The sequence below is a fragment of the Marmota monax genome, unplaced genomic scaffold (assembly GCF_021218885.2).
Source record: "Marmota monax isolate L192 unplaced genomic scaffold, Marmota_monax_Labrador192_F-V1.1 WCK01_AAM20220418_F8-fsc00897, whole genome shotgun sequence".
Classification (NCBI taxonomy): Eukaryota; Metazoa; Chordata; class Mammalia; order Rodentia; family Sciuridae; genus Marmota; species Marmota monax.
In genome coordinates, this window is record NW_026693297.1 from 15,518 (window position 1) to 36,132 (window position 20,615).

Below are 20,615 nucleotides of genomic sequence, written 5' to 3' on the forward strand. Positions count from 1 at the left end.
AATTTAGCAGGAGTTTCTCCTTCCATAAAGGTGGGATTCAAAGGACTACATTCTCATGATAAGAGTAATCCAGATATCCAGAAATAAACTTGTCCCCTTCTCCCTTGAGTGTACGGTTAATGAAGATAGATCCTGGGATCAGCTAATTACAAAGACGTTTTTCACATAGTACATCCAGGAGGTCATCCAAAAGTCTTGTGAAACGCAAGAGAATTCTTGGTTATAAGGAATCATCCCTTGAATTGCAACACTCTAGAATTCCTGACCAAATTCCAGTAGCATGTCTTTTTAATTGAGAAAGACAAAAACTCAAATTTCCAAAATGTCCCCATGTAAACCATTGGCCCATTCTATACTGTCAAGTTGACAGGGACCAATTTCTGAAAGACTTTAATAGATTTTACCTCAAGGGCAGGAGGGAAAACATTGAAAACTATAAGCAGAGAAGTGCTATGACCATTTTGTACTCTAAAAAAATCCCTCTGACTGCATGAAGAATGGATTAGATGGAGCCAACATGGAGGAAGGAATGCTGGGTGTGAGGCAGCTGTGGAAGTCCAAAGGAGAGATGACAGTAATCTGTACTGACAAGGGGCACTAGGTTTTAGAGGCAGAGCTGCCTTTCGGCTGAGCTGGAGGAAACTTAGTTCTTTCCACTATTTAGTTTTCTCTTGCTGAGGTGAGACCTTGGGCAAGTTATTCCAATCTCTGCCAGCCTTAGGGTCCTCATCCACAAAATGAAGATAATACTAAACGGAATGTGTCCCAAGTATGTACACACATGGACAGTTTGCAGTTTTCTTAGCCATGATCAAGAGGTTATTAGCAGTAGAGATGGAGAGTTCTAGAGATATTTAAGAAATGGAATGTAGGGACTGAAGAGAGGGAGCTATCAGAGATGATGGCTAAGCTTCTGGCTCGAACTCCTATGTGGTGGTGAGGCTAACAGTTGGCTGGAGAGAACTGAAAGGAAGAGGGTTTGGGGTGGTCAAGGATCCTGAGCAGCCTGTGGGACGCCCAAGAAGAGATGTTTAGTAGACTAGTGGATATTTGGTTCTGTCACTGAAAAGAGCCATAGCAATTTGGGACTCAGAAACTAGTAGGTGGTCTCCAAAGGTGGCTTTCAGGGGCTGGGGTTGTAGCTCAGTGGTAAAGCACTAACCTAGCACATGTGAAGTGCTGGGTTCGATCCTCAGCACCACATAAAAATAAGTAAATAAATAAATAAATAAAGGTATCACTTTTTATTTAAAAAGTGGCTTTCAGTGAAGCAGGATTCCAGGTACTCTTTGACTTTGAGCTGACTAGAGACTCTCTTAAGCCAGTGAGATGGAGCAAAAGCGAGACCATCCTATGTCTGGAACTAAGCCTAAAGAAGACCTGGCAGCTTCCACTGTTGTGCTCTCAGGACCTCTAAGATCCCTTATGAGAAATCTGGAAGAAGAGACCTTGGCATGGAGAAAGAGAAAGGTCCAGCCATCCCAGCAACCCAGCTCTTCCTACCAGGGTGAGAGACATGGGAGCCAGCCATCCTAGACAATCTAGCTCCAGACAGCTTCTAACAGTGCCATGTGAGAGACCTAAAGCAAGACTAGCAGAATCATCCCCTGAGCCAAGTCCCAGGTCTAAGCCAAGACTACAGGTCCCAGCAATTCCAGGAGGCTGAGGCAAGAGGATTGCAAGTTTGAGGCCAGATTCATCAACTGTAGAGAGGCCCTAAGAAAGTTAGTGAGACCTGTCTCAAAATAAAAAATAAAAAGGACTGGGGATATAGCTCAGTTGTAAAGTGCCTCTGGGTTCAATCCCCAGTACAGAGAGAGAGAGAAAAGAACCACTCAGCTAAGCCCTCATGAGAAGTTATAAAATGGTTGTTGTCCGTTAGCCACTCAGTTTGGAATAGTTTGTTATGTATCAAGAGCTCCCCAAACAGAAATATAATAATAAAATCTCGGCTCAGAATTATAGAGAAAAGAGGAGAGGGCTTAAGTGACAACCAAGGAACTATACCTATAAGGAGCAGGCTGAGGCACACATATAACCCCAGCAACTCTGGTGGCTGAGACACGAGGATCATAAGTTTGAGGTCAGCCTCAGCAACTTAGCCAAGACCCTGTTTCAAAATAAAAATTTAAAAAGCTGGGGAAGGGGCTGGGGATGTGGCTCAAGCGGTAGCGCGCTCGCCTGGCATGTGTGCGGCCCGGGTTGGATCCTCAGCACCACACACAAACAAAGATGTTGTGTCCGCCGAAAACTAAAAAAAAAATAAATATTAAAATTCTCTATCTCTCTCTCTCTCTCTAAAAAAAAAAATAAATAAATAAGATCTAAAAAAATAAATAAATAAAAATAAAAAGCTGGGGATGTAGCTGTGTGGTACAGCACCACTGGGCTCAATCCCCAGGACCACCAAAATAAAATAAAATAGAAAATGGTAAAGGGCCCCTAGACTCAATCTCTAGTACCACCAATAAATAAATAAATAAATAAATGACCCCAGGAAATGTAAATTCCCTTTCTCTATGCTGTGGGCTAGTCCCCATCCCCAGGTACCTTGAGAAAGTAATTCTGGTGGTGACACCTAGTGGAAGACTAGGGCACTGCCTAAATTCCTTGCTCTCTTCTCTAAACCCCATCAAGGGTACCTTATTACATTGGTCTTCTGACTACTCCAGATCATTTTCATCCTTTTGTTCATTGCTGACCAGTCTAGGAGGTGCTAGGCTACTATATAAGCTCATATTCCCCCAGCCTCAGCCCACAGAGCCCTTTTGCTGCTACTTCTTGGTCTTGGGTGATTCTCTGAACACAGGTGGTATAAAGAAATGGATAGAAAAAGTTCTCCCCCCCCCCAAAAAAAAAAAAAAAGAAAAGAAAAAGTTCTGCCAGCCACAGCCACCTGCAACAAAGCAGATAATTCTCAACTATTCAGACTCCCAGGATTTATAGAGCGTGAGCTGTATAGGCTGTAAAGTCAGAAATGAATTGGCTTTGAATGCTTGCTAGTTGTGAAATCTGGGGACTTGGCCTCTGCCTATGCTTTAAAAAAAAAATCTCAAGACCTCAATTCTTCATCAGGAAAGTGGAAGTGGAGCGGATAAAACCAACCTCAAAGGTTGTTGGGAATATTAAATAAGAGAATGCACACAAAGCCAAGCACAAAGAATGGCAACTTTTGTTATCGCCTCTGAAAAATAGGTAACAGATGAGTCTGAAGGTGGCTGAGATGGGGTAAGAATAATCCACACCATTTGTCTGCCTTCCTGGGGAAGAGGGGCAACAAGGACTCCATCCTCACCTGCTCAAGGAGTCCGTCAGTGAGATGCCAGCACCCTTTGAGGAGAGCAGAACCTATTCAGCCTCCACACTTCTAGCTCCCCTAATGACCAGTCCTACAGGGCAGAAGTAGCTCTCCATGCTAAAAAGGCCCAGTTCCCAAGTGCTTTCCAGTGCTTCATCCCTAATTTCCCACTTCCATGCTTTCACTACCAAACCCGATCCCTCTTTTGAGGTCTGGGTCATCTCTTCCAAGAAAATGTCTCTTATTCTGTCCTCCCTCCCCATCCCCAGGCCAAGAGTGAACCCTCTTGGCTTAATCCCTAGAGCACTTATCATCTTGTGTCTTGTGCCTATCTTCTGGTTCCCATTTCAACCAATCTCATTATTTACTCAACAAATATGTATTGAACAGGGCTGCGGTTGTGGCTCAGTAGTAGAGCGCTTGCCTGGCATGTGTGAGGCACTGAGTTCGATTCTCAGCACCACATATAAATAAATAAATAAATAAAGGTTCATTAACAACTAAAAAAGAAATATGTATTGGGCTGGGGCTGTAGCTCAGTAGCAGAGTGCTTGCCTAGCATGAGTGAGGCCCTGGGTTCGATCCTCAGCACCACATAAAAAAAATAAATAAAGGCATTCTGTCCATCTACAACTAAAAAAATAATTTTTAAATATGTATTGAGGGCTGGGATTGTGGCTTGGCTCTGCAGTAGAGTGCTCACCTAGCATGTGCGAGGCCCTGGGTTCGATCCTCAGCACCACATAAAAATAAATAAAATAAAGGTATTGTGTCCAACTACAACTAAAAATATATATTTTTTTTAAAAAATATGTAATGAACATTTTCTGTAGACCAGATATGATTCTGGGTACTAGATCATGAACAAGACACACTCATGGAGATAAGGTGGGGCAGGTAAACACTAAGAAAATATACAAAGAAACATGTATGAGGAGTTCCTGGAAGGAAAAAAAGGAGGCTCTGGAGGGACAGTGAGGGAGGGGCTGGATCTTGATATCAAATGGTCAGACAAGCTGAGGAAACAGCAAATGTAAAAATGAGTGTTAGGTGATTCAGGAACAAGAAAGTGATCAGTGTAGTTAGAGCAGAGTGAGTGACTAAAGGGTAGGAGATGTGGACAGGGAGGGAGGATTTTGATTTTTAATCTAAGTATTATTGAAAATAGGTGACACTCTGAATTTAGGATTACAATCTGAATTGCTTTGAGCTATAACATAACTATGATAAAAGGTAGATTTTACCCTATGAACCCAATGAGTGCATACACACCCTGTGTAATGTTCATAGTATATTCATAATAATGTTCACAATATAAAAATATTTCTATCACACCAGAGGGCTTCTTCATGCCCCTGCCTGTTTGATCCTCCCACCCCATTGAGTAACCACTATTTTTACTTCTCATGTAAAGATTACTTCAACTTCTCTTAATGGGACTCAGGGCTGGGAATGTAGCTCCGTGGCAGAGTGCTTGCCTAGTATGTGTGAGGCAATACACACACACACACACACACACACACAAAGCATCTGGCTGCCCTATGGAGTCCTGACTGGTAGCAGATGGGATGGACTACAGAGAGGAAGCTGAGAGACAAGGTCAGAGGCTGTGTAGCCATCCAAGGAAGATATGAAGGTGGGATGGACTAGGGTGGTCACAAGGGAGACGTAGAGAAGTGGGTCAATCAGGATATGTTCTGGAATTATAGCTGGTGGGACTGGCCAATGAGATGAGTGAGGATGGGGAGGAAAAAGAGGCATCAAGGGTGATTCCTAGAATGTTGCCTTGAAAACCTGGGTGGATGAAAGCACCGTTTTCTGAGATGAAGATTGAACAGATGAGATTAAGGGCTCCCATGCAGCTGTTTGAGTGTGTGTTTCCTGGAGCTTAACCATCTCCCGAGACTAACACTAGGCTCCATGTGCCTTGGTGGAACTCATAGCCGTTGGCTGAATGAATAGTGCTTGCTACTTGCAACAGATAGGCCTGGGTTAGGGTTCAAGTTCTGTCCCATCTCTCACCCTATAACTTGGATCTTCTTCTGGGGCTGCTCAGTCTCCATCTTCTACCTTACAGAGTTAGCATTAAACATCACATACCTATACCATGTAAGAACAAAAATGTCCACTCTTCCAAGTTCTAGTCACTAGTGACAGGTCTTGTGAGGCTGGCTCCTTTTCCTCTCACCCACACTTTCCAAGTCACTCCAGACAGTCCTGCTGAGGGGCCTTGAGCCCTGAGAGGCCATTCCCTCTCCCATCCCTCAGTCTTTCCCCAGCCTCAGAGAAACAGAACGGAGAACAGCAGGCAGTTGATTCATAGACTTTATGGGCTTTCTCTCCACCCAGCAGATTCTTCAATGACAACTGAGCCTGTACAATACACACAGTTCACTCTGTTAAAGCTGTGGGAAGTGGGGTGTGGGCTGGCGAGCCCCTGGAAAGCAGCAGGGCAGTGTCAAGGCAAGGGGCAAGCAGCCAGGGGGTTACCACGTTCAAGGAGGGGTGGGGAACTGAAGCGAGAAGGCTGCTGAGAGGGTTCAGGAGGAAGGATGGAAAGTCCGGGGCTGCAGGGATAGAAGCAGGCATCAGCAGTTGCAGGGTGTAGGAGGGGCCATGGTCACTGTGAGGGTTGCAGTGGGTGGGTGGGGCATGGTGCCTGTGTATGTCCACAGATAGTTTTTGAAACAGGAACCAGACTGCTGTATAAAAGGGACTGTACAACATAACCTATGATACAATGTTTACATATTATACAAGGCTCTTTCCCTCTTTGAGTTTTAAAAAATAAATTTACAATTCCAGAGCTTTGGGTAAAAAATATATACACCCCAGAGCAGGAGCAGCAGCCACTTTTACTGCTGCCACTGCCACCACTGCCTATTCAAAAGGGAAAGAGTGGTGCCAGGAAGGCGGGTGAGGCTGTGCCAGGAAACCTCACCCAGTAGCTGCCAGGAGCCCCTGCACCCCGCAGCCCTGGAGCCCTATAATGGGAGAGGGAGCAGAGATAGAGGTAACAAAGGCTTTGTCAGAGTCCAGTTTCACCTCTACAGTCTCTGCCTGCTTCTTCTCTCCCCACTTTCAGGAATCTGCCCGTCCTGTTATTTTACAGAGATCCACCCCACCCAGCTCTATGGGGAGGACCAAGGGGTGTCAAGACTGGGAGAAAGGGACAGAGACTGTGTTGTTAGCATCAGATACAAGAGCCAGAAGGGGGATGACAATGCCCTTGTTAGCAAAGAGACACCCCAAAGAGCAGGAGTATGGAGAGCAGGCACCCCTAACTCCTGAGACTGCTGTGCCCCTCTGCAAGGCAGAGGAAGGGTCCTATAGGCAGCTTAGGCCTGTGTTTCCCTGAGCATCTTTTACTGTCTCATGAGAGCCCATCTAGGGATCTTGGGGAGGTCTGGGTGGGAGACTCACAGGGCTGATGGGTAACCCTCCCACCTGCTGCTGCTCTTTGCCCTTGGGAGCAGCTTGGCTCACAAGCCTGGGCATGCAGGGCAGCAGGAGGCACTAAGCGGGGGTGGGTGGGGGAGCACACCACGCTGTCCCAAGGGCAGAGCAGACAAGGGTAGCACCAAACAGAAGGAAAAATCCCCCCAGCACACATAACACCCTCCCTCCATCGCCAGATGCACTCCTGCTCCCCGAGAGGGGACACGGACACACACACACACACACACACACACACACACACACACACACACGATAATAATCCCAGGGATACATCCAGGGCTCCCAACCCTGACTAAGGGGAAGCCAGACAGGCAGTGGGGAAGAAAGCTGCCAGTGCCTCCCACAATGCCTGTCTTGTGAGTTGCTGCTTGGGAAGAAGAGGCTGGAAATGCCATCTCTGGAACAGACCTCACTGGGAGGTGACAGAGGAAGGAGCACTCTATCCCCTTTTCCTCAAAAAGGCAGGAACACACCTAGTGTAGTTGGGGCGTGAAAGAGCAAGGGTAAAGGGATTTCAGAAGGATGAATAAGCTTATGAGCTTATGAATCCAGGTAAGTCCATCTGACTCTTCCCCATGGGGCAGGAAGTTGCTCCAGGGGAAATATATTCCATGTGCATTTGCTGGGACATCGTGCAAAGTGCTTGAGTGCCAGGTGCCAAGGACTCTGGTGGGGGCAGCCCAGCCCCTCCATTTTCACTGACTATTAGCCTCCAGCTTGTAGGAGAGCTCGAAGAGGAGGTTCTGGTTGTCGATGACCTGGAACTGGCGCACATAGGCCTTTGTCTGCAGGTGGTGAGGGGAGGCCTCCATGTCCAGGCCTGGGGGGCAGGGAGGGAGAGGCAGTCAGGCTCCCAGCCTCCCTTCTTCCTCTCCATACACCAGGCAAAACATTAAGATTAGGATAGCTGTTTGGCAGGAGGCACAAGGAGAAAATGGAGGACGGACCCGACCCGTGTAAGTAAAAACATGTTTAAGGACAGAGGTCCCCTTAACCTTCCCACTCAGCCAGCGCTCCACCCAAAACCCTCTTAGAATCCTGGGTACTAGGCACTCACAGAGGGGCCGGCTCCGGTATTTACGGATTGTCCTCACTTTCTCGGCCACTGAATGCTGGGAGATGACAAGAAATAAGCCCTGAAAAGGGCACAGAAAGATGCTTCCCCCTTACACACCCCCCACCTCCATTCTCCAACTCTGTTGGTTTTACTCTCTCAAGTTCCCAGTTCTGAAGGGTTTTTGAAGGACCAAAGGAGAGGGTGTAGGTGGGTACCAGGTGGGTTGGCGGGTAGAGTTGCCCCCAAGCGGCCTGTCAGCTTTGCCACCCATGGGTGGGTTGCCACAGTGATGCCACCAGGGAGACAGTTGAGAGTCTGTTAGGCAAGCTGGGTACCATGGAGGAAGACTTCTATTTTAGGAAGGTGACAGGAGAGAGGGGGAGGACAAAGCCCCTCACTCATGGACAGAGAGTTGGCAGAACTACTCACCAGCTTCTCAATGTTCACCAAGCCATCTATGAGGGTCTTACTCCCCTCGTGTAGGAATGTCAGGTCTAGGGTAAGAAGAGAGTCAAATGTGAGGCACACAGAGGAGAGGAAGTCCAAAGGGCCATGGCATATAGGACCCTCCCCCTGGGGGAGGGTCCTTTATGCCAGTCTATACTTCAATCTGGAAGTCTCCTCAGTAGGACACATAGAGCTGAGCTGAGAGGGGACTGAGAGTCAGAACTGGGGCTTGGGAGAAGGAAATGTGGGGAGGAGAACCACAGTGTGGCAGTGACTCTCTCACCTTTGAGGATCAGAGGTACGAAGGGAATCACAGGGGGCTTCATTTTGGAGATCACTTCTCGATAGCTTTTGTGGTTCCTGCAAGGATCCTAGCATTCCACAGAAGAGGGATAAGAGACAGATGGGCTCAGTGTACCCCAAACATGTCTCCCACTCTCTCCCTCATCTCCCTGCCCAATCAGCTAGAGGGGTGTGTGGGTGTCTAGCTGGGTGTGTGACAGGGAGGGGCTTATTGCTCTCCTCCCCTCCTCCAGGGAAAACAGGGTAGCAATACTTCCACCCTTCCCCTTCCTGCATGGTGGGTAGAGGAGCAGTGTCCCAGGCACTAAAAACCTTGAAAAGGAAGCTAAAGGCAGAGGGTTTACGAGAACAGGGATGAAAGTCCAAGGGCAGTGGAAAGAGCCAAACCCACTCACTGTCAGGTTCTCAAATTTGCGGAACAAGTTCTTGAATTTCCCTGGCAGCTTCTGCAGAGTTTGAAGGAAGAAGAAGAGATGTCAGAGTGGAGCACCTGGGATATCACAGGAACATCTGACTAATTCCCAGCATTAGAAGGGGAAAGGGCTGGCATATCTCGCTCAGGGAAAGGGCTGGCATATCTTGCTCAGTGGTGGGAAGCCAGTGGGTGGGGAAGCAGTCAGTCCTTGGAAAAGTCCAGAAGTTGAAAGAACCCAGAGGACTGAATTTTTCTGGGGAAAGAGAGACTTCTGCTCATGCATGTACTATGACAAGGAGCATAGCAAAGCCACCTGGTTGCTGGCTGAAACTCAGCCCTACTCCTAAGGTCAGTTCCTCTCAGTCTGGGAATTTGGCTTTTTACCAATTTGCACCAAGAAGAGGTGACACAAGCTGTGACCTGGGGCTATAGTTGCCAGAAGAGGGCGCCTGCTTCCAACCAGCACAAAGACTATTTGTAATCACAGGAGACGGAACTGGGGTGAGCCCCCCAGAAGCCAAGATCCCTGAAATGGGATGACTGAGCTAACTCCGTGGCAAGAGAAGGAAGGAAGGTGGTTCCTCACCTCCCAGGTGAGCCGCAGGCGGCTCACGGCGGCGTTGTCCAGCCCCATGACCACAGCGTAGAAGGACAGCAGGTCCTGGTTCTGCTTGCAGCTGAGGAGTGCGGGGCAGGGTTAGGGGGGCATCTGGCAGCTTGCCGCTGCCGAGCCTCTGTGTGCCCCTCGCCCCGCCGCGGCTGGCCACACTCACATGGCTGCGATTTTGATGAACTTCTTGAGCAGCTGCGCGCGCTTGCCCGGGGCCTCACAGAGCAGCACCTCCGTAGCCACCCAGTGCGTGACCTCGCTGCAGCGCTGCAGCAGCAGCTCCAAGTTGGCGGTCTCCCGGCGACCGCGCTCCCCGTGGAACACGTAGTCCACGAACTCCAGCTACACCCGCAGTGACGGAGGGGCCACCGAGGTGTCAGGGCATGGGTGGGAAGATGGCAGCGTAGGGCGCGAGGAGATTCAGGAGGCAGGAGCCCAGAGCGTGAGCGGGGAGGGGGGGGGGGACAAGAAGCGAGAGAGAACCAAGGTTAATAGGATATTACCATCTATTGAGCATTTACTAGGTGCCAGGCACCTGCTAAAGGCTGACTTCTCCTCAAGACAACCACCCGAGAGATATTATTGTCGCTTACCTTTTTTAAAAATTCTTTTAACAGTGAATATTTTAAAATTACCCTGAGTCAGTTTCTGGGTAAGCTGTGCTTTGGCCCTAAATCACTCAGGTATGGAGTCTCTCTCTGCCATTTTTTGAGAAGACAAAGGCTTGAGGAGGTCCTGGCTGTGCATTGCCCAAGGGCATGCTGCAATTGAGCCATCTAACCAGGAGGGTCTGCTATGAACACTGACTCCCATTGGCTCATTTCTCCCTCCTGCCTCAGGCCCAGCACCAGCCTCAGTCCCCACCTCATGCACACATCGGAATAACTCCCAATGGAAGGCAGTAAGGTGGTTGGCAACGTCCTCTGGCTCCACTCGGTGGATCTCTGTGTCTCCAGGGGAGACCTGGATCTCTTCAGGGAGGGGCACCTGTGACAGGCAGGGACAGAGGGGCTGGGCTCCTGGTGGCAGGGTGAGGGACTGTTCACAGTGCCCCCTCAGCCCTTGCTCCCAGCCCAAACCTTGTCTTACCAGGGCCTCATAACTGTCCCGAGTACAGGCAAACAGGTGGCTGTTGATGCCCAGTGTGGTGAAAACACAGTCCTCAGTAGGCTGGAGAAGGACCTTCTCTGCAGGAGAACAGGCTGCTTAGCGCCCCCCACCCCTTCCCTCACACATCCCAGGCCCTGTCTCCTTTCGCATCCAGAACACCTAGCCCTGCACTGACACATTCTAGACCAGTGGGACTCATGCTGTCACCAGTTGATGCCACATTTATCTGCCATACTTATCATATTTATTATTTTTGCATTCGTAATCTTCCTTTTTTTTTAACCTCCAACATTCTTTCATAGCTTTTTTTTTCCTTCCCTCATTCTTTTGTCCCTTTGACATTGGAAAGGCAGAACTTTTTTTCTTAGAGGAAAATAAGATACACTGCAGGCCTTCTGTCTCCCCACAGAGATTAGAACCCCTGCATCTTTTTGTGTTGTTTTTGTGGTACTGGGGACTGAACCCAGGGCCTAGCATACGCTAGGCAAGTGCTCTACCACCGAGCTATATACCAGCCATTTATAGTTTTTGAGACAGGGTCTCGCTACATTTCCCAGGCTGGCCTTGACTTTGTGATCCTCCTGTTTCAGTCTCCTGTGCAGCTGGGATTACATGCATGTGCCGCCATGCCCTACCACCCTGTCTTTACCCTGAAAAAAGAACTAGAACCCAATCCCCAGGTGAGTGAGAGGCAGCACTCAAATCAGAATCCCAGGGTACTGGGCTATTGCTTCCCAAACTTTAATCCCCCAGAAGTCTTTTTTAGCCAAATGGAGATTCTGATCCAGAAAGTCTGGGGTAGGGTCTGAAATTTTTTAAAATGCTCCCAGGAGATGCACATGAGGCTTGTCTCAGGATCATACTTTGAGTAGCAAAGACCTAGAATTCAGTCTTTGTCTCAGCCCCAGGGCACTGACCCTTACCTCCTGAGGAAGCCACAGCTACCAGAATGAGGGAATCCTCACGCCCTGCGGGCTCCTCTGAATACTGCAGCTTCTCTGTCACAGAGCCCAGAATGTCCTGCACAGATGCTGAGAGACGGCTACGTATGGTCACGTAAGAGTGGTCAGGCATGTAGACTCGGCAGAAGACTGCACAGAGACAGGAAAGCAGCTTTTCAACACAGGTAGGTACCAGCCCCTCCAGGGCACCTCTGTTCTATACCACAGGCTGGCCTCTTAAGATAAGTGTACTATTTACTTCCACTACACAGGAGACTCCTCTGATGGTACCCAAGACCCAGATACCCCACAATCCTCCCGAGTCACTTGGGAAGCCTTGCCTTTTCTAATGGTGATACTCACTCTCATCTGAGCCCCGAAAAGCCACTCGGGTCTGGAGACAGGAATCTATCCGACGGAAATGGCGGAAGAGTGGCTTTACCTGCTTGCTGGGTGGCTGGCTCTCCTCTGGGATCCTGGTACAGACACAGTGGGGCATCAGCAAGCTCTGCTGGGCATTTGGAGTACTAAGCAGGCAACATTAAGCAAGGATATTAGAATTGGGTCAAGGACATACCAGCTCCACTTTCAGAAAGTGGTTAAAGGGATCAGAAGAGAAGACAATGACCAGCATGGGACAAGTGACCAAGTGACCCAAATCAAATGCCACTTTTTCCACCAGTTCTTCTCTGATCCACCCCCCACCAGGAAAGGTCACTTGCTTGCCTCAAATGCTGTAAATATTGGGACATTATTGCTTATGTTCATGTCTTATTTCCTCTATGAGACTGAGAACTTTTGAGGACTGGGATTTGTTCTTACTGAATTTTTTTTTTTTTTATCCTCCAGGGCCTAGCACACTGCTTGGCACATGGTAGGTAGTAGGCCATCAGATGTTTTCTGAATTTTGCCAACAAGGACTTCACAATCTGGGAGGGAGACAGACGTGCATACAGCTACTTCTAACACCAGGCAGGAGGTATTGGTGATGTGAAAAAGGCACAGGAGAGAGATGTTGAAAGCTATTCCTAAAAGGAGGATCTGTGTGACACTTTCATGGAGAAGATGGCATTTGACCTAGGCCTTGAAGGACAACAGGAAGTGAAAGAGGTGGGAGGAAGGCATTCTGGGTGTATGATATAAGCAACAGCAGGAATCTGGGAAAGCACAGGAGTTGAGAGAATGGTGGGCTATATAGGGAGTGTCAAGGGTAGAAAAAGATGTGGGATATGAGGTGGGAAGGATCAACAGAAGGCAGAAAGATAAGGGTGTTGAATGCTGTGTTCAGATGTTTAGCTTTGTCTTAGAGGTAGTGAGAGAGTGTGGATGCTTTTGGAACAGGAGTGTGATGGTATTGTTTATACAAGTTTGAAAGATCTCTCTGTTGTCAATGTAAAGAAAGGGATAAATATGCAAGGCCACAAGCTGAAGCCCTGAGTAGGAGGCTGCGGCAATAATCCAGGTAAGAGCTGGGTGTGGTGGCACACACCTGTAGTCCCAGCAGCTCAGGAGGCTGAGGCAGGAGGATTGTGAGTTCAAAGCCAGCCTCGTCAACTTAGCAAGACCCTTAGCAACTTAGTGAAACCCTGTCTCTAAATAAACTATAAAAAAGGGATAGGGAGGGCTGGGTTTGTGGCTCAGTGGTAGAGCACTTGCCTAGCATGTGTGAGGCACTGGGTTCAATTCTCAGCACCACATATAAATAAATAAAATAAAGGTCCATTGACAATTTAAAAAAATTAAAAAGAATAGGGCTGGGGACATGGCTCAATGATTAAAAGTACCTCTGGGTTTAATCCCCGGTATCAAAAAAAAAAAAAAAAGAAAAGAAAAGAAAATCCAAGTGAGAGTTAAAGAGGCCTATACAAGGGCCATGGTGGTGGGAATGGAAAAGAGAAAACTGAAAGGACAGAAGGGATGAAGAAATGCAGTGGTGTCCTGAAGGCAGCTCACGAGTTCAATTTTGAGGGATTTTGCCAACTTATGTTTAACACAGCCATTAAAATTTGCATGTATGTGTGTATAAACACACATTTTATAAACATGTGCTCAAATAAATTATTACATAAAAGGAAGTATGCTAATTGTTTTGGTACAGTTTATTATTATCTGTGCTTTTGAGATTTTTACCTCTAGTGTATCAGTACTGTGGAAATGCTATATAACATCTAGCTACCACACACATCTCTTCTCTATTCCATATTCAATGACATCATGTCAGTAGCTTAAAATCAAAAACGATGACAGAATTTATGCCATGGAATCAGCAAAAGCTAAGAATCAAGGCTCTTTCTCCTGAGCATTAGTTGTTAAATATTAACTAGTTCACCACTGGATTAACAGGCAAATGGATGGGTGAATGGACAATAAAAATGACTGGACACAGTGCTCTGTGTCACCCTTCAGTAAGAGAAAGGGGCTAAAATAAAACCATATTGAAGTCAGGTGCAGTGGTGCACAACTGTAATCCCAACAACTCAGGAGGCTGAGGCAGGAGGATTGCAAGTTCACAGCCAGCCTCAGCAACTTAGCAAGGCCCTAAGCAAGACTCTGTCTCAAAATAAAACATAAAAAGGGCTGAGGATATTGCTCAGTGGTTAAGCACCTCTGGTTTCAATCCCTGGTACAAAACACATATTCACACATACTCATACATACACACATACATACACACACACATATACACACACATTCACAGGACAACAACAACACTATGTTGAGCCAAAGAACCAGAGGTAGCCCCTGTAATAGAGGGGGGATGACCACTCCAGCAACCCATTTTCCCTCACTTCAGCTCCACTGTCTCCACAAGCTGGTGCAGCCTCAGTGTTTCCTCTCGGAGGTCTTGGTAAAGGGATTCATCCTTCATAATCAGCAGGTAGAGATCCTGAGAAGAGGAGGACAGGGGTTTCATTCCAGGTACCTCTTTCTGCAAGGGCCAGGGCAGGGACTCCATGCCTTTGAGCATAGAAGAACCATATAATCCAAGACCCAATAACATCTTTTGCTTCCAGATACCCAACTTGAGGAGTATGTTTCCTTCAAAAGGGCTTCCTTCCAGAGCTAATAGCTTGCTCACCCACCTTTTCTTCCCCAGGCCCACCTTGATGATGTGGCCGGCCCCCTCTTCCTCCTGCAGCAGCCCTTGGTAGGTGTCCAAGAAATGGAGTAGCATGGCTAGACAGGCCTGCTTCCGGCCTAGCCCCTCAGGGCCCTCCAGGACCCCTGCCCGAACAAAGCTGACCACTAAGTCAAGAAAAACCATGGACAGGCAAGCCTGAGGAAATTGGGAAGAGAAGCAATGGCAGGCTAAACTACCCCCAAATATTCTCTAGGAGCCAAGACCTTCTCCTGTGCCAGCCCAGGTTTTTGCATAGAATAGGTAGTGATGGCATCCACCTGATCACATCCATTTCCTGTTAGCTTTTCACTTACGAATACCCTGCCCAAGACCCATCCCATCCTCTGGCCAGCCCAGGGCCCAGAGCTTACAGTTGCACCCACAAACCTGACTTTATTGCTTTGTGAGGCCTGATGTTGCTAAGAGAATCTAAGACATTCTACTTACTCAGTGACCTGACATTAAGAATTAGGTTCTAAAATAACTCAGTGAAAGGCTATCTGCTTATATGAGATCTAATGAACAGGCTGGCCAGTGGCTCATCTGTACTGGCCAGGGTCTCCTACTGAAGCCCAGCCAAGACCTGATGTTGACAGCAGACTCTGTAATAATGCACTGGACAACCAGATGTTTAGAAGAATAATTCAGTGGGAAGAGAGGCACCCTTATTAGGATAATAACACCTTACATCTATACAGGTCTTTGCAGTTGCCAAAGAACTCTCACATCTACTATCAGATTGATCTTCGCAGCAGGTCATAGGTAGGCAGGGCAGGTATTATTTACCTCCATTTTACAGAAGAACTGGAAGCCCCTGGAGGTGAGGTGATCTACCTAAAGAGACACAGCTGGTGAACTGAAAAGCTGGGTATATTTTCTAGGGGAGAGCTTGAGCTCTGATGTCACATGTGGGATAGAGAAAATGGGCTGCCTCCTGGCCTTTTACAAATTCCACAAAAGGATATTACTGATGTAGTTCCTGTAGAAATTTCTCCGTTGGGAGGAAGAGGGAGTGGGTAAGGACGATGTCATCAAGCAAGATATCTGTGGAGATCAATGGGTGCCACGAATGTCAGAAGGGCACTTCTAGGACCAGACTGGAAATCCTACACTCCTTCTCTGGCCTCCAAGGGCAAGTTCTCTTTAGGCAGGCTGGAGCCCCAGCCACCTGCCTTGTCATGCTCTGCACACGTGCACACATATGTGTGAAGATCCTGGGCAGCTGTCGCGGGGGTGGGGCTGGCAGCTGCCAAGGCAGCTGGAGGGAAGGAGGTGTGCCTTTGGCAGCAACGCATACTTCTCTTTGGTATATGTGGAAAGTTGGTCAGATAGCACACCAAGCCTGAGAACTGCCTGAAAAATGAAGTAGCCCACAGAAGGGTCTCTAGACAAAGAGAACTTCCAAACAGAGAGGTTAGGGTCAGTGGTATGTGTATGTATCCCTCCTCCCCTCCTTGCTCCCTACCTCACTACTTTGAGTTCTACCCAGACAGGTGGGAACAAGACCCATTAAAATGGAGAGGGAGGGACTGCCATCTCTTTGATCTCAGAGGCTTTAAATAGAAAGCTTGTGTACTCTAGATGCCCAGAGATGCAAGGGTTAATGATGGAAGGGTAGAGGGGAGGGGCTCCTCTCACCACCCTTTTCCCTTCCACACCCCTGTCTGGGCCTGGCTCAGCCAGTCAGCCGGGTACAAGGTCGCCCTGACTCGCAGCCAGCCCTGGGGTGGGGCAAAGTCTCCTGGCACACACAGGCAGGGCACAGGGAGGGAGCCAGGTGTCTTCACCAGGACAGGTTAGGGCCAGGTCCCCAGGCACTGCTCCAGGACAAAACCAAGGCTTCTGACAGACCTTGGCTCACCATCTCAGGCCATCAATTCTAGCTATGAAGATGAAGAAGAACCAACACAAAATCATCTATTTCAACCATTTTCATTTCACAAATGAGAAACTGAGGCCCAGTGCTAGAAGGGACTTGCCTGGAGCTGGAAGAACCCCGATTCCTGCATCTTTGCTCTTTTCTCAATATGTTGGAAGAAGGGCAAAGTGTCAGGGTAGAACCTAGTGGTCAGATGGGGCTGCCCAGATGTTCGAGAGGCTCTGGCTAGGTGTGGAGGACCTTCTGTAAGCCCTTTCCTCCTACACGCCCTGGGAGGAAACCAAAATGGCTTGAGAACGCGGGTTATAATGGAAGTATCAGGGTGGCAGTTTAAGCTGATTCTCAATTCACTCTGGGACTGGTTTGGGCTTTCCCAAACCAGTTACTCTGGGGATCCAGCCTGCTTGGCCAGATAATATGGGTAATAATCAATTCAGGAGCCTCACCCCAGGGGAGAGAGCAGAGTCTGTAGCACCAGCCCCCTGTGGAAGGGCAAAGAGAGTTTCTCTCTTTTCCTCTTTACCTAGCTACACTGCTATATTCTGAAGTAAGTCAGAGATATCTCAGCCCTGACCCCCAGCTCCAGGAACAGTGACTAGGAATAAGGAGGTCTCTTTATCTCACAGGAAAGCAAAGACAGAGCAAAAGAGGAGCATGGGACAGAATGGGGGAGATGCTGATATGGGGGCTATAGTTTGGCATCTGTCTCTTCCAAAGCAGGCTCTGGTCCAATGCACAGCCTCCCCAGGGAATGTGTCATAGAGACACAGGGTGTGTGGTGTAGGCGGGAAGTTATGGTTAGGAGAGCTGTGTGTGTCTGATATTTTTCTAATTAAATCCAAAAGGTGTCAGCTCCCCAGGGCAACTGTAGCCTGAGCCAAAGGAGAGGACCCAGACCTTGAAAAAAATCTAGGGGAGGTGTCCCACTCCACACACCTAGGTTGGAGTTCCTTGCAGAGGGCTAAGAGCAAAGTGTAATCCCTCACCCATCTTTAGGGTCTCAACTTGGGCTTCAAACCTCAGACCCTCCTATGCTTAATGCCTGTCTAGAGTTGGACCTAAGAGTCCGAGGTCTTCTACCTCAGCACTAACCAGTAATTTGGGACTCAGTTTTCTTAAAGGCCCCTTAGTAAGGTGCTGATGGGGAGGGGTGAAATAGCATCATCATTTAGGGAATAAGCCTCTCAGGGTGTGGTTATTATTTTTTAAAGCAGCCAAGAGCAAAGGCCTGACACCGGAAGGGTGGGAGCCAGAAAAGCCCCAACTCCCCTGGATGTTGCAGGGCCCTGATGCACAGGCCCTGATGCTGAGGCCCCTTTCTTCACAAACACTGAGTCCATCCCCAAATAGAATGCTAGCCCCTACCAAGCTGCTAAGGAAGATGCCTTTGCCTAACCCCCAAAGGCAGCTTGGGCCTTGTCCACGCTGATTTATCAAGTGGGCTGGCCTGTGCTCTGGGGCTTTTACACAGTCAGGGACTCCTGTCAGGTTTTTCAGGCCTTGGGCACTATTCGAAGGCTGCACAGGTTGAGCTCAGAAGCTTCCATTTTAATATGTCAGGTCCCAATTTAAGGGCACAGGAGGAGGCAGTCAACAGCAGGGACCCATGGGAGATTGTGGCTAAAATGTCCAGAGGAGGGGAAGGGTAGCTGAAGGAGAGGAGGCTCAGCTTCTTCCCTGGTGGGTGAGACAGCTACGGGAATGAAGGTGGGCACTGCTGCTCCTCTTGTGCTTGAGACAGGGTCTGTGGCTTAGCTCAGTCCCTACCCGGTTTAGGGGGAGCCCTCAAATCCACACCCAGGCTCAGGGCCATTCCCACTCTCCAAGGGCAAGAAGAGGAACCAGGGGCACCCCCTGCTCTGGGATGGATGAGCCTGTGGACTTCTTACCTGAGGCGCCGCTGTCCCTGGTGGCCCCTCCAGCCAGCCGTTCCAGAACCCGGTTCAGAAGATGCTCCGGCAGCTCAGGAGCACCCAGGGGCGCCCAGGGCGGTGAAGTGAGGGGCTCGCCTGGGGACAGTTCATCTGAGGAGTACGAAGAAGGGGAGCGCAGGGGTCCCCCGCCCCCGAGCGACCCTGGCCCTGGCACCTCCTCTAGCTGTAGCCAACAGGGTCCCCCGCTGACCGGCTCCTCTGCGACCCCCGCGGGCTCTCCCCCTTCTTCCTCAGCGGGCGGTTCCAGCCCTGGCTCGGCTGGGGGCTCCCGGAGGAAAGCTGGGAGCAGCAGGCGAGACACACTCTGACGCCGCTGCAGCGGCCGCGGTCCCCCGGCTGGACCGCCGCCCCCGCCAGGTCCCCCACCCCCTCCAGGCCCGCCGCAGCTCCCCGGACCCCCGCCAGGACCTCCCGCCACCGTCCGTCCCGCCAGCTGCGACGTTTGCTTCTTCAAAAATTTCTCCAGCGGCTTCATACCCCCCCCCGCCCCTCTCCTAAGGGCCGCCGGGGGACCCAGGTGTCCCAGGCGCGGGCGGGGGCGGGGGGGGGCAGGAACGCGATGCTCAGAGCCGGAGGAGCAGAGCGGAGGGCCGTGCCAGGCGCCGGACTGGGGACTAGAGGTGGCCGAGGCTTGCTGGCCGAAGTCCAGTGGCCGGTGGCCAGGGGAGGTGCCAGAGGGAAGGAGTGCCCGCTCTCAGTGGCTGCCCATGCCGGCTGCAGCCGAAGGGTGGGCAGGCAACGGGGCCAGTGCCCCAGGTTCCGCGCCTGGGCCGGGCTGCGGCGGCAGAGGCAGCGTGCCCAGCGCAAGGCTGAGAGGACACGGCGGCGGCGGCGGCGGCTGCGCTCCTCGCCAGGGGGAAGGTGGCAGAACAGAGACCGCGCCCCCTTCTCTAGTCCCTGCCCAGTCCCCGCCCCTTTCCCGCCTCTACCATCCCTGGGTCCGTCCGTCCCCCCCCCCCCCCCCCCCCCCCCCCCCGGGCCGCGCGAGGCTTGAACTTGGGTGCTGGGGCTGACCATGAAGGAAACAGGGGCTTGGTTTCAGAGCAGACGCAGAATTTAAAGGCAAAGGCGAGGGAATGACTTAATAACGGAGAAGGATTCCTGGTTTATGGAATTACTGGGTCTCTTAGCATCACTGCAAATAGCCAGACATGGTCTGTAGCCTGCACTTGGACTCACCTACCTGTACAGAACAGGTGAGACCTACAAAGATTGCTGAACCCTGCACACCACACCTCTACCATACTCACAGGAATACCTGGTCTTTAACTCCAATAAGAAAGGCTAGGAAGCCCTCTTGGGTGGATTGGCTTTGGCACTGGGGGCGGTGCCCTTCTGCCCTCTCTAGTGGGGCATAGTAGGTGGTGCAGGGCTGGCCTGTGAGGCAGGTACTGGCAAGCAAGTAAGAGTCAAGTAGAGAGCAGCAGGTTGTGGCAGGTCTAGTTTGGGTGAAAAGAAATAGTAGGCAGAAGGGAGGAGACCAGGAATATGAGGGCACCTGAGCCCACTGGTAGAAGGAAGCAGGGCCACAGAAATGGGTGACAAACCCACCTGCCAACTAACATCATCAAGCACACCAAGCACAGTGTCACATAGCAATAGAATGGGAATAGTGTATTCAGACTGCATTCCAAATAATCCTTATTCCTAATGTTCATATCAAGAGCCTCCTGTCCCTAAGGGTACACCCCCCCTTAACCCCCCAGGAGGAGAGTGATAGAGACAGTGTGAACACATCCAGGTAAAGTTTTCAAGGTCAAGGGAGTGGCACCCTGTTCCAGCTGGGTTGAGGCTCCTTGGACAATGCTCCACCCGTGTACTGTGCACTAGCCAGGCAAGGATAGGAATGCTAATAGCTGGGAGTGGTGGTGGTGGAACTGACAGGGTGTATACTACACTCATGTCACTGTATGTGCATATCTAGTCCCATGTGTGCTATGGCATGTGTTCACAGAAATAAAGCTCTGCACACCCATCTGGGGATTTGGAGAGGGAACAATAAAAAGAACGAACCCAATCATGGCTAAGAAGCTAGGTTTGA

The 20,615-nt window shown here is 49.8% G+C and overlaps 1 protein-coding gene across 2 annotated transcripts; it reads right to left on the bottom strand.

Moving 5' to 3' along the window:
• Nucleotides 1–5,609: 5,609 nt before the first annotated feature.
• Nucleotides 5,610–19,412, bottom strand: Rapgefl1 (Rap guanine nucleotide exchange factor like 1). 2 transcript variants are annotated; one of them, XM_046456563.1, is made up of 15 exons: nucleotides 18,530–19,412; nucleotides 15,727–15,805; nucleotides 14,744–14,879; nucleotides 14,430–14,527; nucleotides 12,004–12,116; nucleotides 11,623–11,790; nucleotides 10,679–10,776; nucleotides 10,454–10,576; nucleotides 9,753–9,931; nucleotides 9,566–9,656; nucleotides 8,960–9,010; nucleotides 8,545–8,632; nucleotides 8,244–8,308; nucleotides 7,815–7,869; nucleotides 5,610–7,577 (listed from the first exon to the last, which is right to left on the bottom strand). In XM_046456563.1, the coding sequence occupies exons 1-15, from the start codon at nucleotides 19,047–19,049 to the stop codon at nucleotides 7,453–7,455; spliced, it is 1,989 nt and encodes a 662-aa protein (XP_046312519.1). In that variant the 5' UTR covers nucleotides 19,050–19,412; the 3' UTR covers nucleotides 5,610–7,452. The 2 variants fall into 2 exon arrangements, with proteins under 2 accessions (XP_046312519.1, XP_046312518.1); XM_046456562.1 differs by having other exon boundaries at nucleotides 7,815–7,893.
• Between the last annotated feature and the right edge of the window lie 1,203 nt (nucleotides 19,413–20,615).

Excerpts from the sequence above, each read along its gene's own strand:
- Rapgefl1 (XM_046456562.1), bottom strand. The coding sequence starts at position 19,049 with ATGAAGCCGCTGGAGAAATTTTTGAAGAAGCAAACGTCGCAGCTGGCG. Across the intron at positions 11,791-12,003 it reads TTTTCGGGGCTCAGATGAGA|TCTTCTGCCGAGTCTACATG; the intron begins GTGAGTATCACC and ends GTCTCTGTGCAG. Across the intron at positions 9,657-9,752 it reads TTCATCAAAATCGCAGCCAT|CTGCAAGCAGAACCAGGACC; the intron begins GTGAGTGTGGCC and ends CGCACTCCTCAG.